General features: G+C 40.7%; 1 protein-coding gene and 1 long non-coding RNA gene across 9 annotated transcripts; one reads left to right on the top strand and one right to left on the bottom strand.

Moving 5' to 3' along the window:
- Nucleotides 1-1,569: 1,569 nt before the first annotated feature.
- Nucleotides 1,570-5,782, top strand: LOC140578157 (uncharacterized). Of its 3 annotated transcripts, none has more exons than XR_011982201.1 (4): nt 1,570-1,828; nt 2,160-3,920; nt 5,111-5,235; nt 5,503-5,782. It is a non-coding gene; the product is annotated as an uncharacterized lncRNA (long non-coding RNA). The 3 variants fall into 3 exon arrangements; XR_011982200.1 differs by having other exon boundaries at nt 1,573-3,136; nt 3,846-3,920; XR_011982199.1 differs by having other exon boundaries at nt 1,580-3,920.
- Nucleotides 4,041-19,940, bottom strand: LOC111859456 (uncharacterized). 6 transcript variants are annotated; one of them, XR_011982198.1, is made up of 11 exons: nt 19,826-19,940; nt 13,185-13,342; nt 12,775-12,893; nt 12,616-12,682; nt 11,547-11,703; nt 9,974-10,119; nt 9,562-9,672; nt 9,213-9,376; nt 7,763-7,837; nt 5,479-5,565; nt 4,041-5,199 (listed from the first exon to the last, which is right to left on the bottom strand). XR_011982198.1 is itself a non-coding variant. In XM_072698179.1 (11 exons), the coding sequence occupies exons 3-11, from the start codon at nt 13,332-13,334 to the stop codon at nt 7,567-7,569; spliced, it is 1,065 nt and encodes a 354-aa protein (XP_072554280.1). In that variant the 5' UTR covers nt 13,335-13,342; nt 17,912-18,001; nt 19,826-19,920; the 3' UTR covers nt 5,854-7,566. The 6 variants fall into 6 exon arrangements, 5 of the variants coding, with proteins under 5 accessions (XP_072554280.1, XP_023697893.2, XP_072554281.1 ...); XM_072698179.1 differs by lacking the exons at nt 4,041-5,199; nt 5,479-5,565 and adding exons at nt 5,854-7,642; nt 17,912-18,001 and having other exon boundaries at nt 19,826-19,920; XM_023842125.2 differs by lacking the exons at nt 4,041-5,199; nt 5,479-5,565 and adding an exon at nt 5,854-7,642.
- Nucleotides 19,941-20,372: the final 432 nt, after the last annotated feature.

The following is a 20,372-nucleotide window of genomic DNA, read 5'->3' on the forward strand; positions in this document are numbered from 1 at the left end:
ATAATCACAGCACAACAAAAATTAAATTCCACCCAGTTTTACAAAAACTGCATTAGGTATGTTAAACCAGGGGTTCCCAAACTTTTCAGCTCACGACCCCCAAAATAACCGTGCCAGTGACTCGTGACCCCCACTATCCTCGGAAGTGGTTAAAATATACAAATGTTGCGCGCAACGGTGCACATGCGCCAATAGGCCTATCCAAACATGAGCATGACAACACAAAAGAACACAACCATATAATTTTTTTAACAGTAATTTACTCATTTGTTTAATTTCAACAAAATATCCTATCCAAACAAGAGCATGACAACAAAAAAAAACACAACGCTCTAACAACCATATAACTTTTTTAAAAAATTATTTACTCATTCGTTTCATTTCAACAAAAATAATATCCTAAGCATAAAGCGATGAAATTTACCTACACGTTACGTGCATATGTCGGAATGTTTAACATGGTGCTGTAAATTCTGCTGAACTGACGCTATTGACGTGTCGTTAATCTGTCGTAATCACCTCAGGGGTCGCGATCAAACGGAAAGAAATTTGAAAGGCTGATGGCTTTTTAATTTGCATGTTTTTTTTAAATGTAACTATTAACTACTAGTTTTTATCTTTTGTTAGTTATGGATAAAATGTTAATATAAAATGTTAAAATGTTGATAAAATGTTATTTCTAATAGTTTTTAAAAAAATTATTTGATTTCTTGGAAATCATCTCGCGACCACCCAGAGGGTCGGCACCCCTACTTTGGGAACCACTGTGTTAAACCAGAAGGAGTCCTTATGACTAACGAAGGAATTCAACCACTTCAACTTTAGTACACTATTCATCACGGAAAAATCTATCACATTCATGCCACCTTCCTCACTGCTCTTAATCATGTCAGCTTTCCTAATGTAATGGCATTTTCCCTTCCAAATAAAACTGAAGTTCATTTTATTCAATACATTAATCGTACTATCTGATATGCCTAATGAATAGGCTGGGTATATAGCTCTGGAAATACTCTCCATTTTGGTCAGCAAAACCCTACCAAATATAGTTATATCCCTTTGAAGCCTTGCAAGGGTACTGGAGGGGGCCTGGGAGTTTGCCTATCCAGTCTACATGTATTTTGTGGATTTGGAAAAGGCTTACGACCGAGTTTCCCGAGGTGCTCTGTGGGGGGTGCTTCGAGAGTATGGGGTCCGGGGTCCGCTGTTGTGGGCGATCCGGTCCCTGTACGAACGGAGCAGAAGCTTGGTCCGCATTGCCGGTAATAAGTCGGACGTGTTCCCGGTGCGTGTTGGGCTACGCCAGGGGTGCCCTTTGTCATCAGTCCTGTTTATAATATTTATGGACAGGATTTCTAGGCGCAGCCAGGGTGTTGAGGGTGTCCAGTTTGGTGGCCTCAGGATTGCCTCGCTGCTTTTTGCAGACGACGTTGTCCTGTTGGTTTCATCTGCTGGGGATCTCCAGCATGCACTGGGGCGGTTCGCAGCCGAGTGCGAAGCGGCAGGGATGAGTCCGAGATCATGGTTCTCAGCCGGAAACGGGTGGTTTGCCCTCTTCGGGTTGGGGAAGACGTACTGCCTCAAGTGGAGGAGTTTAAGGCCCAATCCCAATTCTACCCCTTACCCCTACACTTACCCCTACCCCTCCGTTTGGCGCGTTCACGTGTAGGGGTAGGGGTGTCTCAATTCTCTTTTGATTGGAAGGGTAGGGGTAAGGGGAAGGGCTAGATAGCCCTCGAAACGAAGATTTTTCGGGACCTCACTTCAAACGAAGGGCTAAGAGAAATTTACAACATGGCTGCCCACTCGAGCAAGCAGACCCATAAATGTTAAGTAATTTTTGCCATTAATAAGGATTTTTATGACATTTTTTCATTACATGTACATTACCATCAATCTTGTGTTTGTGTTTACGGTGATGTTCTGTAAAGAAAAGTTTGAAAAAAAAATCGCTAAAGTTTGCTTGCGGATAGCACTGATTGCACAATATTAGGAAATATATTTTTATGTCATATAACGTTACCCGGTAACTGACTGCATGTTGTAACGCGTTGTTTTGTTTTGCTTACGGCCATATGTGTACATGTAAATGAACGGTGCTTACACTATTCGTACTTATTGCAACATGACAACATTTTTGTAAATTATATTCCGTATAGGGACAGCTGAGGAAACCCGAAGGCTCATACATTTTCGAGGTGAAAACGAACATCTGTTTTTAAAGTCCAAATACGGCGCAAAAAAACTTTGGGAGTGAGTAATCTTTACATGCTACGATGCTGACGGCGACATCTTGGAATTTGTGATAAACATCGGCGCATGTCCTCTGACGTAACGTTAGGAGGTAGTGACAATGGATGATGACGTATAACAGTGTAGTAGTGGTGTCCCATTTCTTAGGGGAAATAAAAAAAGAAAAGAAAAAAAAATTCTTAGGGGAAATTTTTTAACCCTACCCCTTTCCACTTCATTTCAAGGGGCAAGGGGAAGGGGTGAGGGGTAGGCAAAGGGGTAGAAAATAGAATTGGGATTGGGCCTAAGTATCTCGGGGTCTTGTTCACGAGTGAGGGTAGGCGAGATCGGGAGCTGGATACACGAATCGGAGCGGCGTCTACAGTTTTGCAGGCGCTTAACCGGTCCGTCGTGGCTAAGAAAGAACTGAGCCAAAAAGCAAAGCTCTCGATCTATTGGTCCATCTTTGTCCCTACCCTCACCTATGGTCATGAGCTATGGGTAATGACCGAAAGAACGAGATCGCGAATACAAGCGGCCGAAATGAGGTTTCTCCGCAGGGTGTCTGGGCTCTCCCTTAGGGATAGGGTGAGAAGTTCGGATATCCGGGAGGGCCTCAGAGTAGAACCACTGCTTCTTCACGTCGAAAGGAGCCAGTTGAGGTGGTTTGGACATCTGGTGCGGATGCCTCCTGGGCGGCTACCCGGAGAGGTTTTCCGTGCATGTCGTACAGGGAGGAGGCCCCGGGGCAGGCCCAGGACTCGCTGGAGGGATTATATCTCTCGGCTGGCCTGGGAACGCCTCGGTGTCCCCCCCGAGGAGCTGGTGGAGGTAGCTAGGGAGAGGGAGGTCTGGGTGCCTCTCCTGAAGCTGCTGCTCCCGCGACCCGAACCCCGGACAAGCGGTAGATGATGGATGGATGGATGGATGGAATATTTCTAAGAATATTTTCTTTTTCTCTTATTTCTTTGTTTCGGGTGACTGTAATACCCAGATATTTAACTTCAGTTTTAACACTTATGTTACTGATTGAGCAAGCTGGTTGTTTATGCAAAGCAAGAATCTCACACTTATTAATATTTAACATAACACCTGATGCTTTAGAGAACTGATTAATTGAGTCTAGAGCTGTGATAATTTGGTTTTCATTTTTTAAGAACAAAGTTGTATCATTTGCAAATTGTGTTATTATAATGTTTCCCCAATATATTAAAGCCTTCCGCTCCACTGTTCTTTATCATAATGGACAGTAATTCAGCAACTATTATAAAAAGTAAAGGAGAACTGTTACACCAATGCCTAATGCCCCTCTTAACTAAAAATCTTGAGCAAGTGCCATGTTCTAAAGACACACAACTATTAATATCTCTATAAAGTATACTAATTAGATTTGTGAACTTCTGACCAAATCCAAAATGTTTCAAAGCTTCTAAAATAAACAGATGTTCTCCTGAGTCAAAGGCTTTATACAAATCTAGGAATACTATAAAGCCCTTCTCTGTAAATAAATCATTGTAATCTATCAAATCTAGAACCAATCGTATGTTGTTATAGAATCAACACTGAACCTTGAGCCAAAATTCATGTCAATGTTGGACTTCTACTCCCCTAAGCTGCTGTCCCTGTTACAAGCCAAGAAGTGTGCTGCAGGACAACGACATCGGGCACAGATAAATATTCTACTTCAGGTAAGAGTCACATATCCCATCCATAAAATCTTTCTAACCCTGTTTTAACTAGAGATGGGCGATCCACGTTTTTTCAGTTCCGATCCGATTTCGATACACAACTGCCGATACCGATACAGATTCCGATACAAGAGCTCTTTTTACTTTGTTATACTTTACATATTATTTTTTTTAAGCTAGTAAATACAGATGGAAAAAATGTATGACAAAAAATATGTAATTAGGCTACTACAAACATACATAACGTACTGTTCCACCTCATTTGTTTTAAGCGTTTTTAAGGCATTTGCAGTTCAATATGAATATCTTCAAAGCAAATATACACAAGTGGCCAATGCTTAAAATTTTAACAGTTTTTCTCCCATTGGCATCAGCGCAGTTACACTTTTGTTGCGATGGCAGCCCCTCTTGTATCTCAAGCAACGAGTTCGCAAAACAGTCCAATTAAGTTAGCGACTCCCAAATCATCCATTGCTTTGTTTTGTCTCGCAGTTGGGATTTTCCATTAAACGCTATTCCCACCTCAAAACCTTATTTTACATAGATTGCAAAACGCTGTGCTTCCGGTTTCTGTTAAAAGCCTAAAATACTCCCAGATCGTCACGTCTTATCTTACGCTCCTCGTACTGCGAAGGGTATGCGCATGACCTCACAGCAGGCGGAAGTCACTGTACTCACACCCACTGAGTAGCAAAAAAGACTTAAGGGCAGTGATAGCGTTCGATTTGAATTCCGCAAAAACACACATGTAAAATGGGAAAGAGCTGTCGTGCGATTGATTGCCAAAAACTAAATAAGTAAGTATAGGACGTGGATCGGTCACGCATGGCCGATTCCCGATCCGTCAAATAGGTCTGGATCGGCGCCGATACCGATCCGAATATCGGTATCGGTGCATCTCTAGTTTTAACCACAATTCAATTTGTCCTATTTTTCTTTTGTGAAAGATCTCTGGTTACTTTAGACATTTCGAAATTCTAATCAGACTTTTTTTTCCACTTGGACTCTCTCCTCTTTTATTGTATGTTGATTTGGAAACTTCATTGACTAGTCATTCGGCTTTCCAGATGACCTTTATCTCTTCCTCTTCTTTGGAATTACCCCTCAATCGTTTACATCTTGATATTTCAAACATTTGTATTTATCAATCTTCAGTGGCTAACTCTTGTTCTTCTGTGGCATATTTGCAGTGTTGCATCGAGGAACTAAAGAAGTCCAGTTTCCTTCACTCAGACCTACTAGGATTACCATGACTTGGATGACTGAGAACCTTCACCAGCTATAAAGGAAACATCAAATAACCTTTTGTATCATGGTGTGTATCACTGCGGAAAGCCCCACACTCATTTCAAAACAACCACTCCCCCCATATTATTTCACACCGAGACCATTTATCCAGCAGAAAAACTAAAGCTAATAAGTATATCAGAAAACAGCATTTACTTAAAATTACTTAAAATTGTGGATCTCAGTGTTCAAATTAGTAGCTTCAGATTTCACGTGAAAATAGCTTTTTTGTGTCCATGTCTTGAAATATGCGGGATAAAAGTAAGCTTACTCTAGTTCTTTGTTATGTCTTCAGGAGTATGCTGATGATGTCTGTGTTGAAGAAGCTTTGGCTGAAGAGGTGATGAAGATTTACCTGCTGGAGAACCAAGATGGGTCAGTCAAACCGACTGATGTAGGGATCGTTATTGAGGGCACAACTGTTCTCAGTAATCTTGGGGATCTCAGCAGAGTCTGTTGCTATCTGTTGGGACTAGTCTATGCTTTGGATCTGAAATACCCCAAGAATCTCAAATATTGCTTTGAGATATTTCAAAAAGTGTTCCTGAAGCTGGATCCTGCAAACCTTTCAGTCAAGGTTCAGAGACTGAAAAATCACCTCTGTGCATTGTAGATAACTACATTTCACAAAATGGGACTTCTTAAATGGATATCCATCAAAAGGTTTAATTAATGCATTGCCTTGATGTGATGACATTTCCATTATAAAAAAGCATTTTTGGACCAACAAAATCTCAAATGTGTCAAAAAAGCAAAGGGAATTGTTCTAAAAAATAACCATAACCTGAAAGATGTTTTTCATACAGGCCATTAGCCTGAGGGAGGGTCTAAGCTTGTTCTTGTGTAATTTACTGGAGGATGGAACATAAACCTTGAGCCTTTTTCATTGTTTTGTTAATTTAGTTTTATAATCTGAGCTTTTGTGTTTGCTCTCCTGGTTTGCCATTTATCCTTCAAGTATAGGAAAGGCTTTGAGCTAACAGGGAAAAGGCCCTTTTCTTTTTAGTGCTTGGTTTGGAGTTATTGCCATGTTGATAAAAATAAATGTTTCATTTTGAAAAATGTTAACGTGGTCATTTTTCATACATGCATTATAAAAAACACACACCTACATATAATTAGTCTTTTAATTTAGAACTACCAGTGAAATACAATAAAATTCATATTTAATTTTAAGACCAATTTTGATTAAGGTCAGTTTAAAAAATTAAGTAAATGGAACAAATCTACCAAGCATTTCAGTATTATCTACTCATTTTTTTGTGTGGTTTTCACTTAACCTTACTTTTTTTTTTTTACTTATAATTTCAGTTATATTTACTCATTTTTTTTTTACGTTACTGTACCAACTACAATTATTCATTTCAAATTTATTTGTTTAAGCTTTAGTTATTCAATTGATGAAGTATATTTAAGATATTTGACTGGTTTCCAATCTACTCAATAATTTTGAGTGTAAAAATGTTACATCAAAAATTTTAAGTAAATGTCAGTTTTATTTTTTTAGAGTGTGTCTCTTGTGGCGCTAAATCATGGGTGTCAAACTCCAGTCCTGGAGGGCCAGAGCCCCACACAGTTTTTGGTTTACCTTCATTTAACACACCTGATTCAACTCCTTGTTCTAATTACCACAGAGCTCATAAGCTAAATCATTTGTGGTGGAACAGGGAAAGAGCTAAGCTACACAGGGCTCTGGCCCTCCAGGACTGGAGTTTGACACCCCTGTGCTAAATGAAACGAATTATATTTGTTTCTGACAGACGACCGATTGTTTTATCTTGGGCCAAACCGCATATCCATACGTTTGGTTGTTTTAAATGAGGATGAAAATACCTTGTACATAATTGTAAATATGTCGTTTGTGAGTAGCCGGGAATATGCCCAGTTTCGGTTCTAATTCATCCCAAAGGTGTTCTGTCGGGTTGAGGTCAGGGCTCTGTGCAGGCAGTCAAGTTCCTCCACACCAAACTCGCTCATTCATGTCGTTATGGACCTTGCTTTCTTCACTGGTGCAGTCATGTTGGAACAGGAAGGGGCCATCCCCAAACGTTTCCCACAAAATTGGGAGCAAGAAATTGTCCAAAATGGTTTTGAATGCTGCAGCATTAAGAATTCCTTTCACTGGAACTAAGGGGCCAAACCCAACCGCTGAAAAACAACCCCACACCATAATCCCCCCTTCACCAAACTTTACACTTGGCACAATCGATCTTGGGATTTTGTGAATTGATACTGAATCATCAAAACCAGTATCATAAATCAATATTTTTCCCCACCCAACTGGTTGATATTTTAAGCATAAAAAAACAGATTAAAAAACACTTTCCCTTTTTCATATGATACAACTCTAGGCCTCATTTTAATCCTTGCCCTTCTTCAGTTTTTTGTCTGAATTCTGCTCTTGTTTGTGTCCATCATGCAGTTGTCTCTTGTTACTGTAGAAAGGGAGGGGTCATAAATAATGAGGATTTTTTACAAAAAAAATAAAGACCTGTTCCCAAGTCATTCCATTCAATATTAGGATGCCTTGAAAACATTGCTATTTCTCCACATACCTCATTACCGTAGCCCTGGTTCCTGCTTTCTCCAATGCAAGGTTACTCTCTTCATCATGTCCCTGCATCTGGTACCTGCAGTAACAGAGAGGAGAACAACAATTGTCAAACCTAGCTGCTGCAGGACCTGCAGAAGTACAGTCGTCACAAAAACTTGCTTTTCAGAAGCTGTGAAGGTTTAACCAGCAAAAAGCACAGAGGACTATAGGGGAGAGTGGGGTTATCTGGAACACAGGGTTTGTTGTAACATTCAAATTTTCAGACAAAGAAATGATCCATTTAGACAACAGCAACAATATCCATCCACCTTATTCGTCTCTGAATGAGGACTGCAAGTTGGCCAAAGGAGAAAGGTGTGTATATTCTCTAACACTTGGTGCAAAATTTTCTTCCATAACTAAATGTCAATAAACTAAATGTTAATGTCAGTAGATTAACTCAGGCATTCATACTTTACACTCTAGTACTAAGCTACAACATGAGACCCAACAGATATGTCGTCAAAAGCACTGTTTCATGTAGTATACATACAAATGTCACGTCTGATTCGGTCAACCAACCACAACTTCCAAACACTGAACTATATCTAATTAAGTCTCTAGTCATTATTTCCTGCAATGCAAACTTTTCAGCACAAAACGAAGCATGGCCATGGATAGGGCTGCATGGGAAATACTGATGAACTAGAGACCTTGCTGTACATGGCTGATAATACTGATGGAGACTGTGGCTGTGCAATTCCTTGGAAAAATGACACAATTTTACTACATTGGCAAGACTGCCTTCCTCAATGAGGTGAATAAAGTTGAAACCAAGTTCTACGAAGCTGCAGTCAAAAGGAGAGCCCAGCATTTTCTTTCCCAAATGCTGACATCTCTGATCTTGGATGTGGTATTCAAAGTTCTTGAATGTGGTACTAATGCTTGTAATCAGGGTGATAATGATTAAGTAAATTATCTTATAAAATGGACATATAAAGGGTTTTCTATAGTTATGTCAGCCATGAACTGAATTTTAAGAGCTGTTCCAACAAACTCCAATAGTGGCATTACATGGAACACCCGAAAATCTTGTTGGTGGTGCATCATGTAAAATATAATGAAAAAGTCTAGGCACATTATACGTAACATATGTAACTTAGACATGACTGCGGCATATCTAACTTTCTTTTCAAAAAACATGTTCATGCAACACGGAGGTTTTTTTTTTTTTTTTAAACTACCCCCACTCTACCTTAGGAAATAAGCTGTTTTACTGTAAGCTTTAGTTAACTTGATAATTTTACAAAGCAATACAAATACTCCAGGCATTGTTCATGTTCCTTTTCCAAAATTTACTTTCCACATTCATATGTATTGAAATGGTTCTAACAGGGAAAAAAAAAAATCAATCAACATGCTAATAGAAAAACTTGAAAGTGTATTAAGTAGTCGTCTTTATTTGTCCATACGTTTCGTTAAAGCGCTCCAAAAGGTAGTCCCCTGTCTTTACTGGAGGATGTTTGTTTGATCCATCACAGCAAGTTATGGTGACGTCATCACCGGGCTGCGCGAAGAAAACCAGAGACTGTCTTGTACTTGAATCACCAGGAGGGGGCAGCAAAACCCTGTGCTTCTACAAAAAGACAAACAACATGCACCCCTGAGTCTACAATTTCCAAATCTAATATTTTTCATATGAGAAGAAAGGAAAATGTGTGTATTCATCAGATGTTTCTGAAATACCACCTTGGGGTTCATCAAATGCAGTATTTACAAATATGGTCAAACGACAGGTGTCTGTGCGTGTGTCAGTCTCACCGCTGATATGAAAACGTCGCTTGTCCATCTCTGCATCAAGTCTGCGATGTTGATCAGAACTGTGCCAGGAATGGCAGGTGCATTTATAAACTCCCCAGACCTGCTCTTCACCTAATACACGAGAGCAGGAGGGTCCAGTCACTCCGCATGTCAGCTCCATGCCATAAAGAGAACAGCGCCCCCGCCTGGACTGGACCATCGCTCCACTTATATAGTCCAGCACCATTACAGTAGTCCCCCTGAATCACGTGTTTCATGCATCAAGGGATGACAGTAATGAAAACCATGCTTTTTAAACCCCATCATAGGACTCGGGAACAATGAAAAATCATACTGTTACACATGTCTTTTCGGACTGAGGTACACTGAGGATAAAGTGCAGCTACGGGGGGGGGGGGGGATACTCCTGTACCTGCAGGCCTCCTTTGCTGTCCTGGAAGACCAGGGAGATGCTGCCGTAGTCAGAGTGCTCCCCACAACGCAGCTGGCCACCTTTCACCATCGCACGTTGCACCGGGGGGTAGTACAGGACCCGCAGGGTACTCCCATTCGTACTGCCTACAGGACAGCACACCGACCAGTCACAACCGTAAAAAAACAACATGAATTCAAAGTAGTGATGGACAAAATGACACTCCATGAGCCATTTACTGTATTTTTTACCCGAGTAGATGGTGCTATTGGCTTGCTTTGTGTCCTTTTTTTGAAAAGAGAGCATCATCTATTGGGTTAAAAAAATACAGTAAATGGTTCAAATAGCATCATTTTGTCCATCATTAGTTCAAAGTTTGTATAATACATAATCAGCACTGGCCCCAGATGAACAGTTAAAGGTCAAAATTACTAGTCCACGAGAAATACAACATTTTCCTAAAATTCTGTCAAAGGCTAGATTGAGAGGAATCACCGTTACATTCTTTGCAACAGGTAATTTCATCAGGCCAAAAACCAAAGAAACAAGTCTGGACCTCAGAAAGAAAGTAGTGGATGCCCATCTTAAGGGGCTAGCTATGCTGCCATTTCCAAGCACTTCACCGTGTCCAGAACAGCTGTACAAGGGACACATTCTGTAAGAAACAAACCCGGAGGTTGTTGCAAGTACAATATGTCACAGATTTTGGATAGAAAAATCATGAAAAAGATGTCAACAAGAACCCCTGAAGATAACTGCTGCTGAACTGGCCCCTTCTGGACCGGTGGCGGTCATCGCCCAAGAAAAACTCCAGTGCTCAAACCATGACACATCAAAACCCAACGTCTTGGAGATTCTGTCTTTATTCATTGGGAGATAATTATCTTGTAAACACTTTTGGTACTAGTCATTTCCTTGGAAAAGATAACTTTTGTTCAATTTCAGAAAGGGAGCTAATAATTTTCTCCATAACTGTATATCACCGCCTGTCTGAGGTTTATGCTAATAAATCCAGAAAAAAAGGTATGTATTTTAAACAAAAGCAAACAAAATAAACAGACTAACAAAAGTTCAATAATGTTTCTGCAGCATTAAGTAAATTACATAACCATTTACATTACATTTGTATATTACTGTTAAGACCCAGATTAGTGTGGAGGCAGCATGTAGTTCTGCAGATTAGGACCCTGTATGTATGACTGGAAGATTCAAATCCTGTGGCCAGCAAAGCAATTTCACTGTTAGGCCTTGAGCATGGCCCTTAACCCCAAATGCTCCAAACATTGTCTAACCCTGCTTTTCTCTCTTGTACAAAGCAATGCACAATGTAAATAAATATAAATTTAAAGATGGGTTGAGCAACATGGGTTGAGCAACTAAGCACACAAAATGCCATGCTTGCATCTTTAGACATGTTTAAAATACATGATTACACTGGAGCTGATGCAGTAAATTACATTTATTTTTTATTAATGACGTGGGTGGATCAAACAACATTCTAATGTGCACAAGACAGTATCCCCATATTTTCTAGTAACTGATTGTTTATTAAGCAATCGCAGCCTGTACTCACTGCCTATGCTCTTGTGTGAGTTGACAAAGATGTCCACGTCAATGTCCAGACTCAAGGCCATGACTCTGAGCACTCGGAGGGACAGATCTTTACACCGCATGAAGAATGACTCAAAGGTCTTCCGGAAACCTGGTACCACGTCCTCTGCAGGCCAGGCCTGGAAATTGACAGAATTATAATATAACCAGTGTGTGAAATACGGGGGGGGGGGGGTCTGACACCCCCGATTAACCCGTGAGACCCCCTGAAAGCCTCAAAAGCAAAATTTTAAGGGGGTCTCAAGATTGGTATTGTGCAACAATAGGGAGATGGGGACCCCCCAGAATATTGATGGGTATTTCACACACTGACTATAACACACAAACATAAAGCAATATTTAACTATCAGGGCACAGCAGTGGCAAAGACTAATATACAAGATGTTAATAATTATAGGTGTATTTATCCTGTGCAAGGACATTACACACAGTGCAGGCAGTTAACATGCAAACAAATGTAAAAACTACACAGTGAGCAAACAGAATATCCTGAAAACAGAAAATAAAGGAGTAAATACAAAGTAAGATGGTGTCTGAGCAGTTAAAGACCAACAGCACCGGACTGCTACTATGTCAAAGATGTGACGTGTTCCTGACATGTTATGGCTGGAGGTGGGCGGGGGCCCGTTGGCAGGAGGCACTGCAGTGCCTGATGGCAGCAGGAAGGAAGGATCCCCAACAGCACGTCTTAGAACACCATGGTGGGACGAGCTGTTGGCTAATGATGCTCCAAGGCACCAGCTCATGAGAACACAGCAGGCAGCTCTATAGCCACACGCCTCCAGCTTTGTCTGTATGGGGCCTGTATGTTCTAGATAGTTCATGGATTTCCTCCTACAGTCCAAAAATACAGAAGCACCAATTCTCCTAATCATGAATTGCCATCGTGTTTGATTGTGTGTGTCCTCTGCCTTGCACACAGACTAGCAGACTCACTGTGACCATGTACTTAATGAGAAGTTTGAGCAGATGGATAGATATTTGCACTCATTGGAAAAGAAAAAAGGTTTGTTCAAAACTGGTGTATTTACAGCATCAGGGTGCAGAGAGGTGATGTTGAAAGCCTCCTTTAAGTCTCCCGGTCTACTAGGATTTAACCTGTTAATTGAAGAAAAAGAGGACAATTTAAAATACACATTTTGATGTGAACACTAAACAACCCAAAGACAAAAACATGAATTCATTCATACCGCTCAGTCTCGAGTGCGACCCAACCATGGTTATAAGTGTCGCTCGTTCTGCTGAGAGGGATTTTAACTTCTTCCGGGAGGAGAAAGAATTTTTTCGATATTTCCATAATATCATCGACCTGGACAGAGATGAATCATGTGAGCATAAATCGCAACTTTGTGGAGGCAAACAGAGAACTGAGTAGTGAAGAGGAGTAGTGAATGCGAAATAAGCAGTGATGCCGAAGGACCCAGTTTCAGGCCTGCAGCTCGCAAGCTCTTTGGGGCGTGGAGTGACTCAGTGAGTTAGGATACTGTGCCGGTGATCAGCACTGTGGTTAGGAGAGTGATTTTACCACTGGGCCCTTCTTTGGCGTCTGATAAAGAAACTATTTCAAATGTGAATGACGTCATACTTAGCGATCACGTGCCTCTTCTTGGCCTATGCCAGTGTTCCTCAGATACACAAATCCTATTTCCGTGAAAGCTGCCCGTAGGCCCCGGCTCAGCTCCGTCAGCTTCTCATCTGGCACATTATCTCCGTGACGATAAACTCCGAAATCAAGCACAGGGATCTTCATATCGGAGTCTTTAAAAATACATATTAACAGGATAGGATCAAAATTATATTTGGAGTCTCAGATGTGAAAGATATGGAAGTGCGCTTCCATCATCTAAATTAAGAAATACAGTAACAAATATAGTACCTGCTCAGGAGGAAAGATGCATCATGATTCATTAATGATGAACAAATATGAGATCAGTATTTCACTTGTGTTATTCATTAGTAGTTCGTTCAGTAGTTCACTGAGGTTTACAGAATTAGCTGTTGTGGTATCGTGGAAATCTTGGCCATGTTGATATACGAAATAATAATTTTAAGACAAGTCTTTCATGGTCAACAGTTATGACTTAGTAGCTTAAAATTATTTTTTATGTGGCGGAAAGATGCTTTCATAAAAAAACGTAAATAACTAACTTTACTGAATTCCTGTATAAACTGCACAGTGTTGTCAGTAGGGTGACCACTATGGAGTAAGATTGCTGTCAAAAATAACTCGTAAAAATGTACGTCAAATGTACGTTTCACAAGCGTAAATAACGCTTGCGCCTCTGAAAATTACGCTTGATTCTGAAATTTACGCTTGCGCTTCTGAAAATTACGCTTGCTTCAGAAATTTACGCTTGCGCTTCTGAAAATTACGAGTGGATTCTCAAGCCTGAACAACCTGTCAAAAAATGTCATTGGACATACAAGGCATTCTCTAATCGAGGAAGAAACAATCGATTTTTGTTACTACGCATGTGCCGCAAAGCTGGAAAGATGGAGAACCAACCCAACCCGCCGAATTCACAAGTATTTCTATTAGTTTACTTGTTGTTGCACAACACTTTTTCTCGGTGTACAGAATGCAACAAAATTAAGGTAAAGTATGTTATACTTTATTCGTACTAATTATAGTTGGTTATTATTTATTATGCAGAAGTATGTCACTGCTGCTGTCTAGTAATGTGTCAGGCTAAGCTGTTAATAGTCTCATGTATATGGGATAGACATTTAAGTACACAGTGTTATTTTCTGATAAATAATAAAGAGTGTACTGTAGCTATGGCTAACAGTTATAATTTTGTTTTCATAAGAATAAGATTTTTCATACAGCTTAGGGTTCAGTGAGCACAAACCACTTCACGGGCATGTAGTAGTTATTAAGTTTTGTTGATATTTGTTTTTATTTATATATATATATATATATATATATATATATATATATATATATATATATATATATATATATATATATATATATATAGACATTCCAGGTCTCTGTATACTCTCCAAAATACACATTTCTGCAATGACAGAAATTAAGACAGTCACAACATATTGTAGCGGCTAGAGGACTAGGACTATTTAATGTTTATTATAGGGCAGTCCTCCCACCCCTTTTCAGCCAATCTCAGGGGGTTTGGAGATAGCGGGAATGTGGGGTACCTGCGGAGTGGATAAAAGGAAAAGTGGCGGGCTCCGCACAACCTTATATATACTGGGGAACATTAAGTGTTGCTGTTCTTTTTCTGTTGGATCCTGTTCTTTGGCTGCGGCCGTACAGGGTACATTAAAGTGCTCTTTTGAGTTACGCATGTTGTCTGGTCATTACAATATTATAATAAATAATAACCAACTATAATTAGTACGAATAAAGTATAACATACTTTAATTTTGTTACATTCTGTACACCGAGAAAAAGTGTTGTGCAACAACAAGTAAACTAATAGAAATACCTGTGAATTCGGCGGGTTGGGTTGGTTCTCCATCTTTCCAGCTTTGCGGCACATGCGTAGTAACAAAAATCGATTGTTTCTTCCTCGATTAAAGAATGCCTTGTACGTCCAATGACGTTTTTTGACAGGTTGTTCAGGCTTGAGAATCCACTCGTAATTTTCAGAAGCGCAAGCGTAAATTTCAGAAGCAAGCGTAATTTTCAGAAGCGCAAGCGTAAATTTCAGAAGCAAGCGTAATTTTCAGAGGCGCAAGCGTAATTTACGCTTGTGAAACGTACATTTGACGTACGTTTTTACGAGTTATTTTTGACAGCAATCTTACTCCATAGACCACCCGTCCCGCGTAGCGCGTGCGCGCACAGCGTTTGAAGCCCAATTCATGCGTCCCGCAAATTGAGACCGTGTCACGCATAATCAATGCTTGCTCAAAAAAAAAGCTGGTCACTCTATATCCTCGAGCCCCAGGCAGCCAAACGAACATTACTTGACAGTTCAGCACGCTACTGTTGCCACACCCACCCCTCACTTGAACTGCTGACTAGGTTGTTGTCAACTTTTTCGTTGTTGTCATGACATCGCTCTCACGTGCATACCAGACACACTGGGAAGGAACTTTTAGATGCGCGCTTTCCAATTCGAAAAATGGAGAAAGAGGCACCGCCATCATCAATTAAAAAGAGAAGGTGTGGGTACAATAATGACTGGGAAAATGAATATTTGTGGCTGAAAGGTGTTGAGGGGGATACCGAGAGGGCTTTTTGTGACCTTTGCAAAACGTCCTTCTCAATCGGACATGGAGGGGAATATGATGTCAAACGACACAGACTCACGGAGACTCACAAGAAACGTGTCCAACAGAAAGAGACATCCAAATCTATGGATGCTTTTCTCCGACCTAAAAACGACTTTCTAGCTGACAAAGTGACTGCTGCAGAGGTGACGAGTGTGTATCACACTGTCCAACACGCTACATCATATCGAGCAGGAGATTGTGGCACAAAGCTAGCCCCGACGATTTATCCGGACTCGGACATTGCCAAGAGGATGGCCTGTGGTCGGACAAAGGCAGAAGCCATTGTCACGGATGTGCTTGCTCCCGCCTCCGTCGAAGATTGCTTGAAAGTCCTCAGAAGACCACTAAATGAGCAACGAGAGGCAACAACCAAAGGTAAAGTTAAAGTTATGTTCATGGATGTAACGTTGTGTGCTAGCTATTTGTCTAATGTTAGCTAGCTAATGTTAGCTAATCATCTTATTCTACTGGTATGTTAAAAGTCAATTTTTCCTTCAGTTCACTGAAATTGCATCAGAAGCTAACGTTAGCTAACATAATGCTGCTCATCCGTGCCTTCGTGAAACCAGGCTCTGTGTATCCTTACATGAGCAACTTGTGAGCAACATTTCACTATTCGTTATCTCCCAAACTAAACAAGCAAAAGCAACTATAATTTTTGAAAAGGTATAAATATTTCTATAGATATTTATATAAAATCAATAATGATCAAAACAGTAAAGCAGTATCTTGTATTTTTTATAATAATCTGTTTTTAGAGAATCTCTTTTAAGTTCATCCCATCTGTGTGTGTCTCCACAGCCCACACGCCATTCTTCTCAGTGGCTTCAGATGCCTCCAATCATGGGACCACCAAGCTCTTCCCACTGTCAGTGCGTTACTGGACGCCAGACTTGAGAGTACAGACGAAGGTCCTTGATTTCTATGATGACAGTGATGAAACATCTGCCGCGATCCACAACCAGATAGTCACCAAGCTGGAGGAAAATGGACTGGGACTAGACATGATATCTGCGTATTCTGCTGACAATGCTAGTCTGAATTACGGGAGATACAACTCTGTCTTCCAGAAACTGAAAGAGAACAACAATTGCATTTTGAAGGCAAACTGTGTGGCCCACATCGTTCACAACAGTGCAAAACACGCAGGAGATCGGCTAAATATCGACATAGAAAATGTCGTCAACAAGACCTTTAGCCACTTCTCCTCATCTGCCAAACGCATTGAGGAACTTAAGTCAATTCACACCTTTGTGGAGATAGAGTACCAGTCCCTGCTTAGACATGTGCCCACAAGATGGCTGAGCTTGTGGCCTGCAGTGAAGAGGCTTCATGACAGCTGGGCTCCTATCAAGACCTACTTTCTCTCATTGGGAGAGGACCAGTGCCCAAAGTCACTATGGCAGCTGTTCAAGGATGACCAGGATGGTGAGGGCAACCCCCTTGATCTACAGGTAATTAATTTTAATTGCACTCAACTTTTTTTTTCATCTAAATATTATTACATGAAACAGGGATTAGTGAAATGATGATAGTGTAAACAGTGCCAGCACACAGGATCATTGACTCTCCTTAATACTTGTAGGTTTACCTGTCATTCCTCAGCAATGCACTGAAGATTTTCCACGACACTGTGCTGGTGCTGGAGCGAGAAGATGGGACTGTCTGTGAGCTCTACGATATGATGTTCACCCTAAAAACCAAGCTACAGCAACGACAGAGTGATGGTTTCTTTGGGGCCCAGACAGGTGTACTCCTCCAGCAGTTTCCAGACAGACAGGCAGCTGTGCTCAGAGAGGACATGTGCAACTTCTACCAGTCCTCTCTCACCTATCTGGAGCAGCGCTATGACTTCTCAGACTCCAACTACCAGAAGAAAGTGGCTAGCCTGGCACTAAAGAAGAGCCCATTCAACTTCTCCCATCTCTGTGAAGTTGTAGAGGTCCTGCAGCTAAGCAAGAAGTTGGACATGGATGCACTATATGATGAGTATTGTGTCGTTCTGCCACACCAACAGGCCATTGTGCAGTCTGGAGCTACAGTCGTGGAGAAGTGGGCCACCTTACTCAAGCACACACATACCCCAAACATGACAGCATTAGCTTGTTTCCTTTTGAGTGTACCAATCACCAATGCTTCAGTGGAGAGGGTCTTTTCATTGATGACAGGATGCTGGACGGACACAAGGAACAGATGTTCGGTAAACCTCATCAAGTCAGAAATCCAGGTGAAGAGCAACTTCACATTCAGTTGCAAGGACTTCTACACTTATGTAGTGAAAGAGAAGCTTCTCCTCAATGCTGTACGATCCAACAAGAAATACAAGTTCAAGAAGAAACCTGAAGGTAAGACACCTAGTTATGTAAGACCCCATTTGTCTAAGATGATGTTTGATTTATTTTGAACATTGGTAGACTGTCCACAGGGGTGCAAATGTGTCACTTTTAGGAAACAGTAGCTTTTTAGGTCAAAATATGTCATTATTTTGCATAGGATTGTATCTTGGCACCTTTTTGTATTGTTGTCACCTTGTGATGGTGATGGGTTTGCACTCCTCTGTCTATACTGGAAAACCATTTGGAAGCTTATCATAAAAATGAATGTTGCTTTAATTCTGTCTCTTATCTTTCTTACTTATTTGATTCAGATGCTGGTGAAAAGGTTTGAGTCCTAAAGGTGTCCCCAGAACACTGAACAGTTTTTTTTCCTGCTCCTGCCTTTACTAACATGCAAGTTCACCATCCTTCCTCCCCCTTCTCGTTCCGTGAACCTCTGGAGTTGTGAGTTAAGACTTTTTTTTTTTTCTCAACTGTTCCTGTGGTGTTGAGCAACTACAATTCCTGTTAATCCTACATTTTATATTCTAAATTATTTAAAGTGAATAAATTGTAATGAAAAATAAATAAAATTAAATAGCTAAAGTAAATCGTAAGTGGAAGTGCATCTGTCAACTCATTGAATGTTCAAAATATTATGAATCTTTATTTAGAAAAAAATACACATTGGTTGGCCTATTCATGAGCATACATCAGCAATTACACATATTTAGGGGAATAGGGCATCATTAATATACCATTTAAGGTGGTATGTGCTAGAAATGGGTAAACCACTAACAGTGAGTCTGCCCGTGGGGTGGGGGCACCGCCACGCCAGGCAGTGTCCCACATTGTCCCTCAGAAACATACCCCTTGTCCCCCCTTGGGCTTATTAGCAGGTGGTCACCCTAGTTGTCAGGTCCAACAAAAATCTCCAGCCCAAGATCTGCTTAAAATCCGCCCAACGGAAGCTGAAACAGTACTTTATCTCAAAAGAAATAAACCGGTATTTTGCATGCTGATCACATTGAAATGTTCAACATTTTAAAACCATAGTTAAACACAATGACGTCACGTAGACGGACGCCCTCTCCTTCCCCAAGGATGCCAACTCTGGTCAACTGGCTGGAGTAAGTTTTTCAATTCAAGACAAGTCTGTACACTCATTTACAGGTATGTAAGAGTTTTATTACCTTGTAAATAGTCTGCAGGGTCTGCAAACTACCCCAAGGCTTTTGATGTAGCTATTTTGGGTTTATAATGGAATAATATAGATTTGCCGTGAGATTTCTTGCGTGAGCCTGAGAGTCTGAAAGCGTGAGTGTCACGCCAGATACGTGAGAGTTGGCAACCCTGCTTTTTGTGTATGTCTGTCACTGACTTTCGGTGGTGAGCGATTAAGTATTACTCAAGATTAGGAACCGCTTATATTAATAATGATTCATTTCTTTTTCCCCATACAGTACGCTTCCGCGGAACATTAAGAAAGCAGGTCAAAACCCCACAACCTCCTAACATTTACCCCCAACTGGGCGGGAAAACCGCGGCCCAGGCTACGCAAACTGCACCATATCTATCCTAACTTTGCAAGCATACAGGTAGCGACATTGGATCAATCAATGTTAATTCAACAAATGGCCTTTGCATTGTCATTTTTTTGTTTTGATTGAATTATACCTACCTTCTCTTCTAGAAATAATGCCTTTTGTACACCGCGGGCAACAAAAAAAAAAGATAATTCAGACTTTACTACTACCCGATTTAGACCGGAAATAAGTTTACTGCGCGCGCGCAGAAAAACGTCTTTCCGCTCACTACGGTGGCCGGGTGGCTGTTATTAATGGTGCGTTCGTTTTTCTCTCGGAACTCGGAAATCTCAAAAGAAAATTCCAACTCAGTTCCAGTAATCCGCGATCCCAGGTGTATGACAAAATAGCGTGAATCTAACACTCGTTTTCATTGGCTAATATTTGTGATCTTGAGGGCAGGTAATAACTTCGCTAGGGTTATTTGTCCATTTAAAAAAATATCACGCTTTAATGTTTGTTTCACGAGTAACAGTGGACCAGAAAATTTTAATTTAGATTTTCATTCATAGTCTCTTTTGTTCGTAGTCATTTGTGATAGACAAGTTGTTATGGCAGACCATAATTTCACCCCAACCACTCTGAGTTAATTCAAATGTCTTTTCATATGTGTCTTAGGAGAACCGCTTTTTCTTCAATGGG

Source organism: Paramormyrops kingsleyae, chromosome 13 (genome assembly GCF_048594095.1).
Source record: "Paramormyrops kingsleyae isolate MSU_618 chromosome 13, PKINGS_0.4, whole genome shotgun sequence".
NCBI lineage: Eukaryota > Metazoa > Chordata > Actinopteri > Osteoglossiformes > Mormyridae > Paramormyrops > Paramormyrops kingsleyae.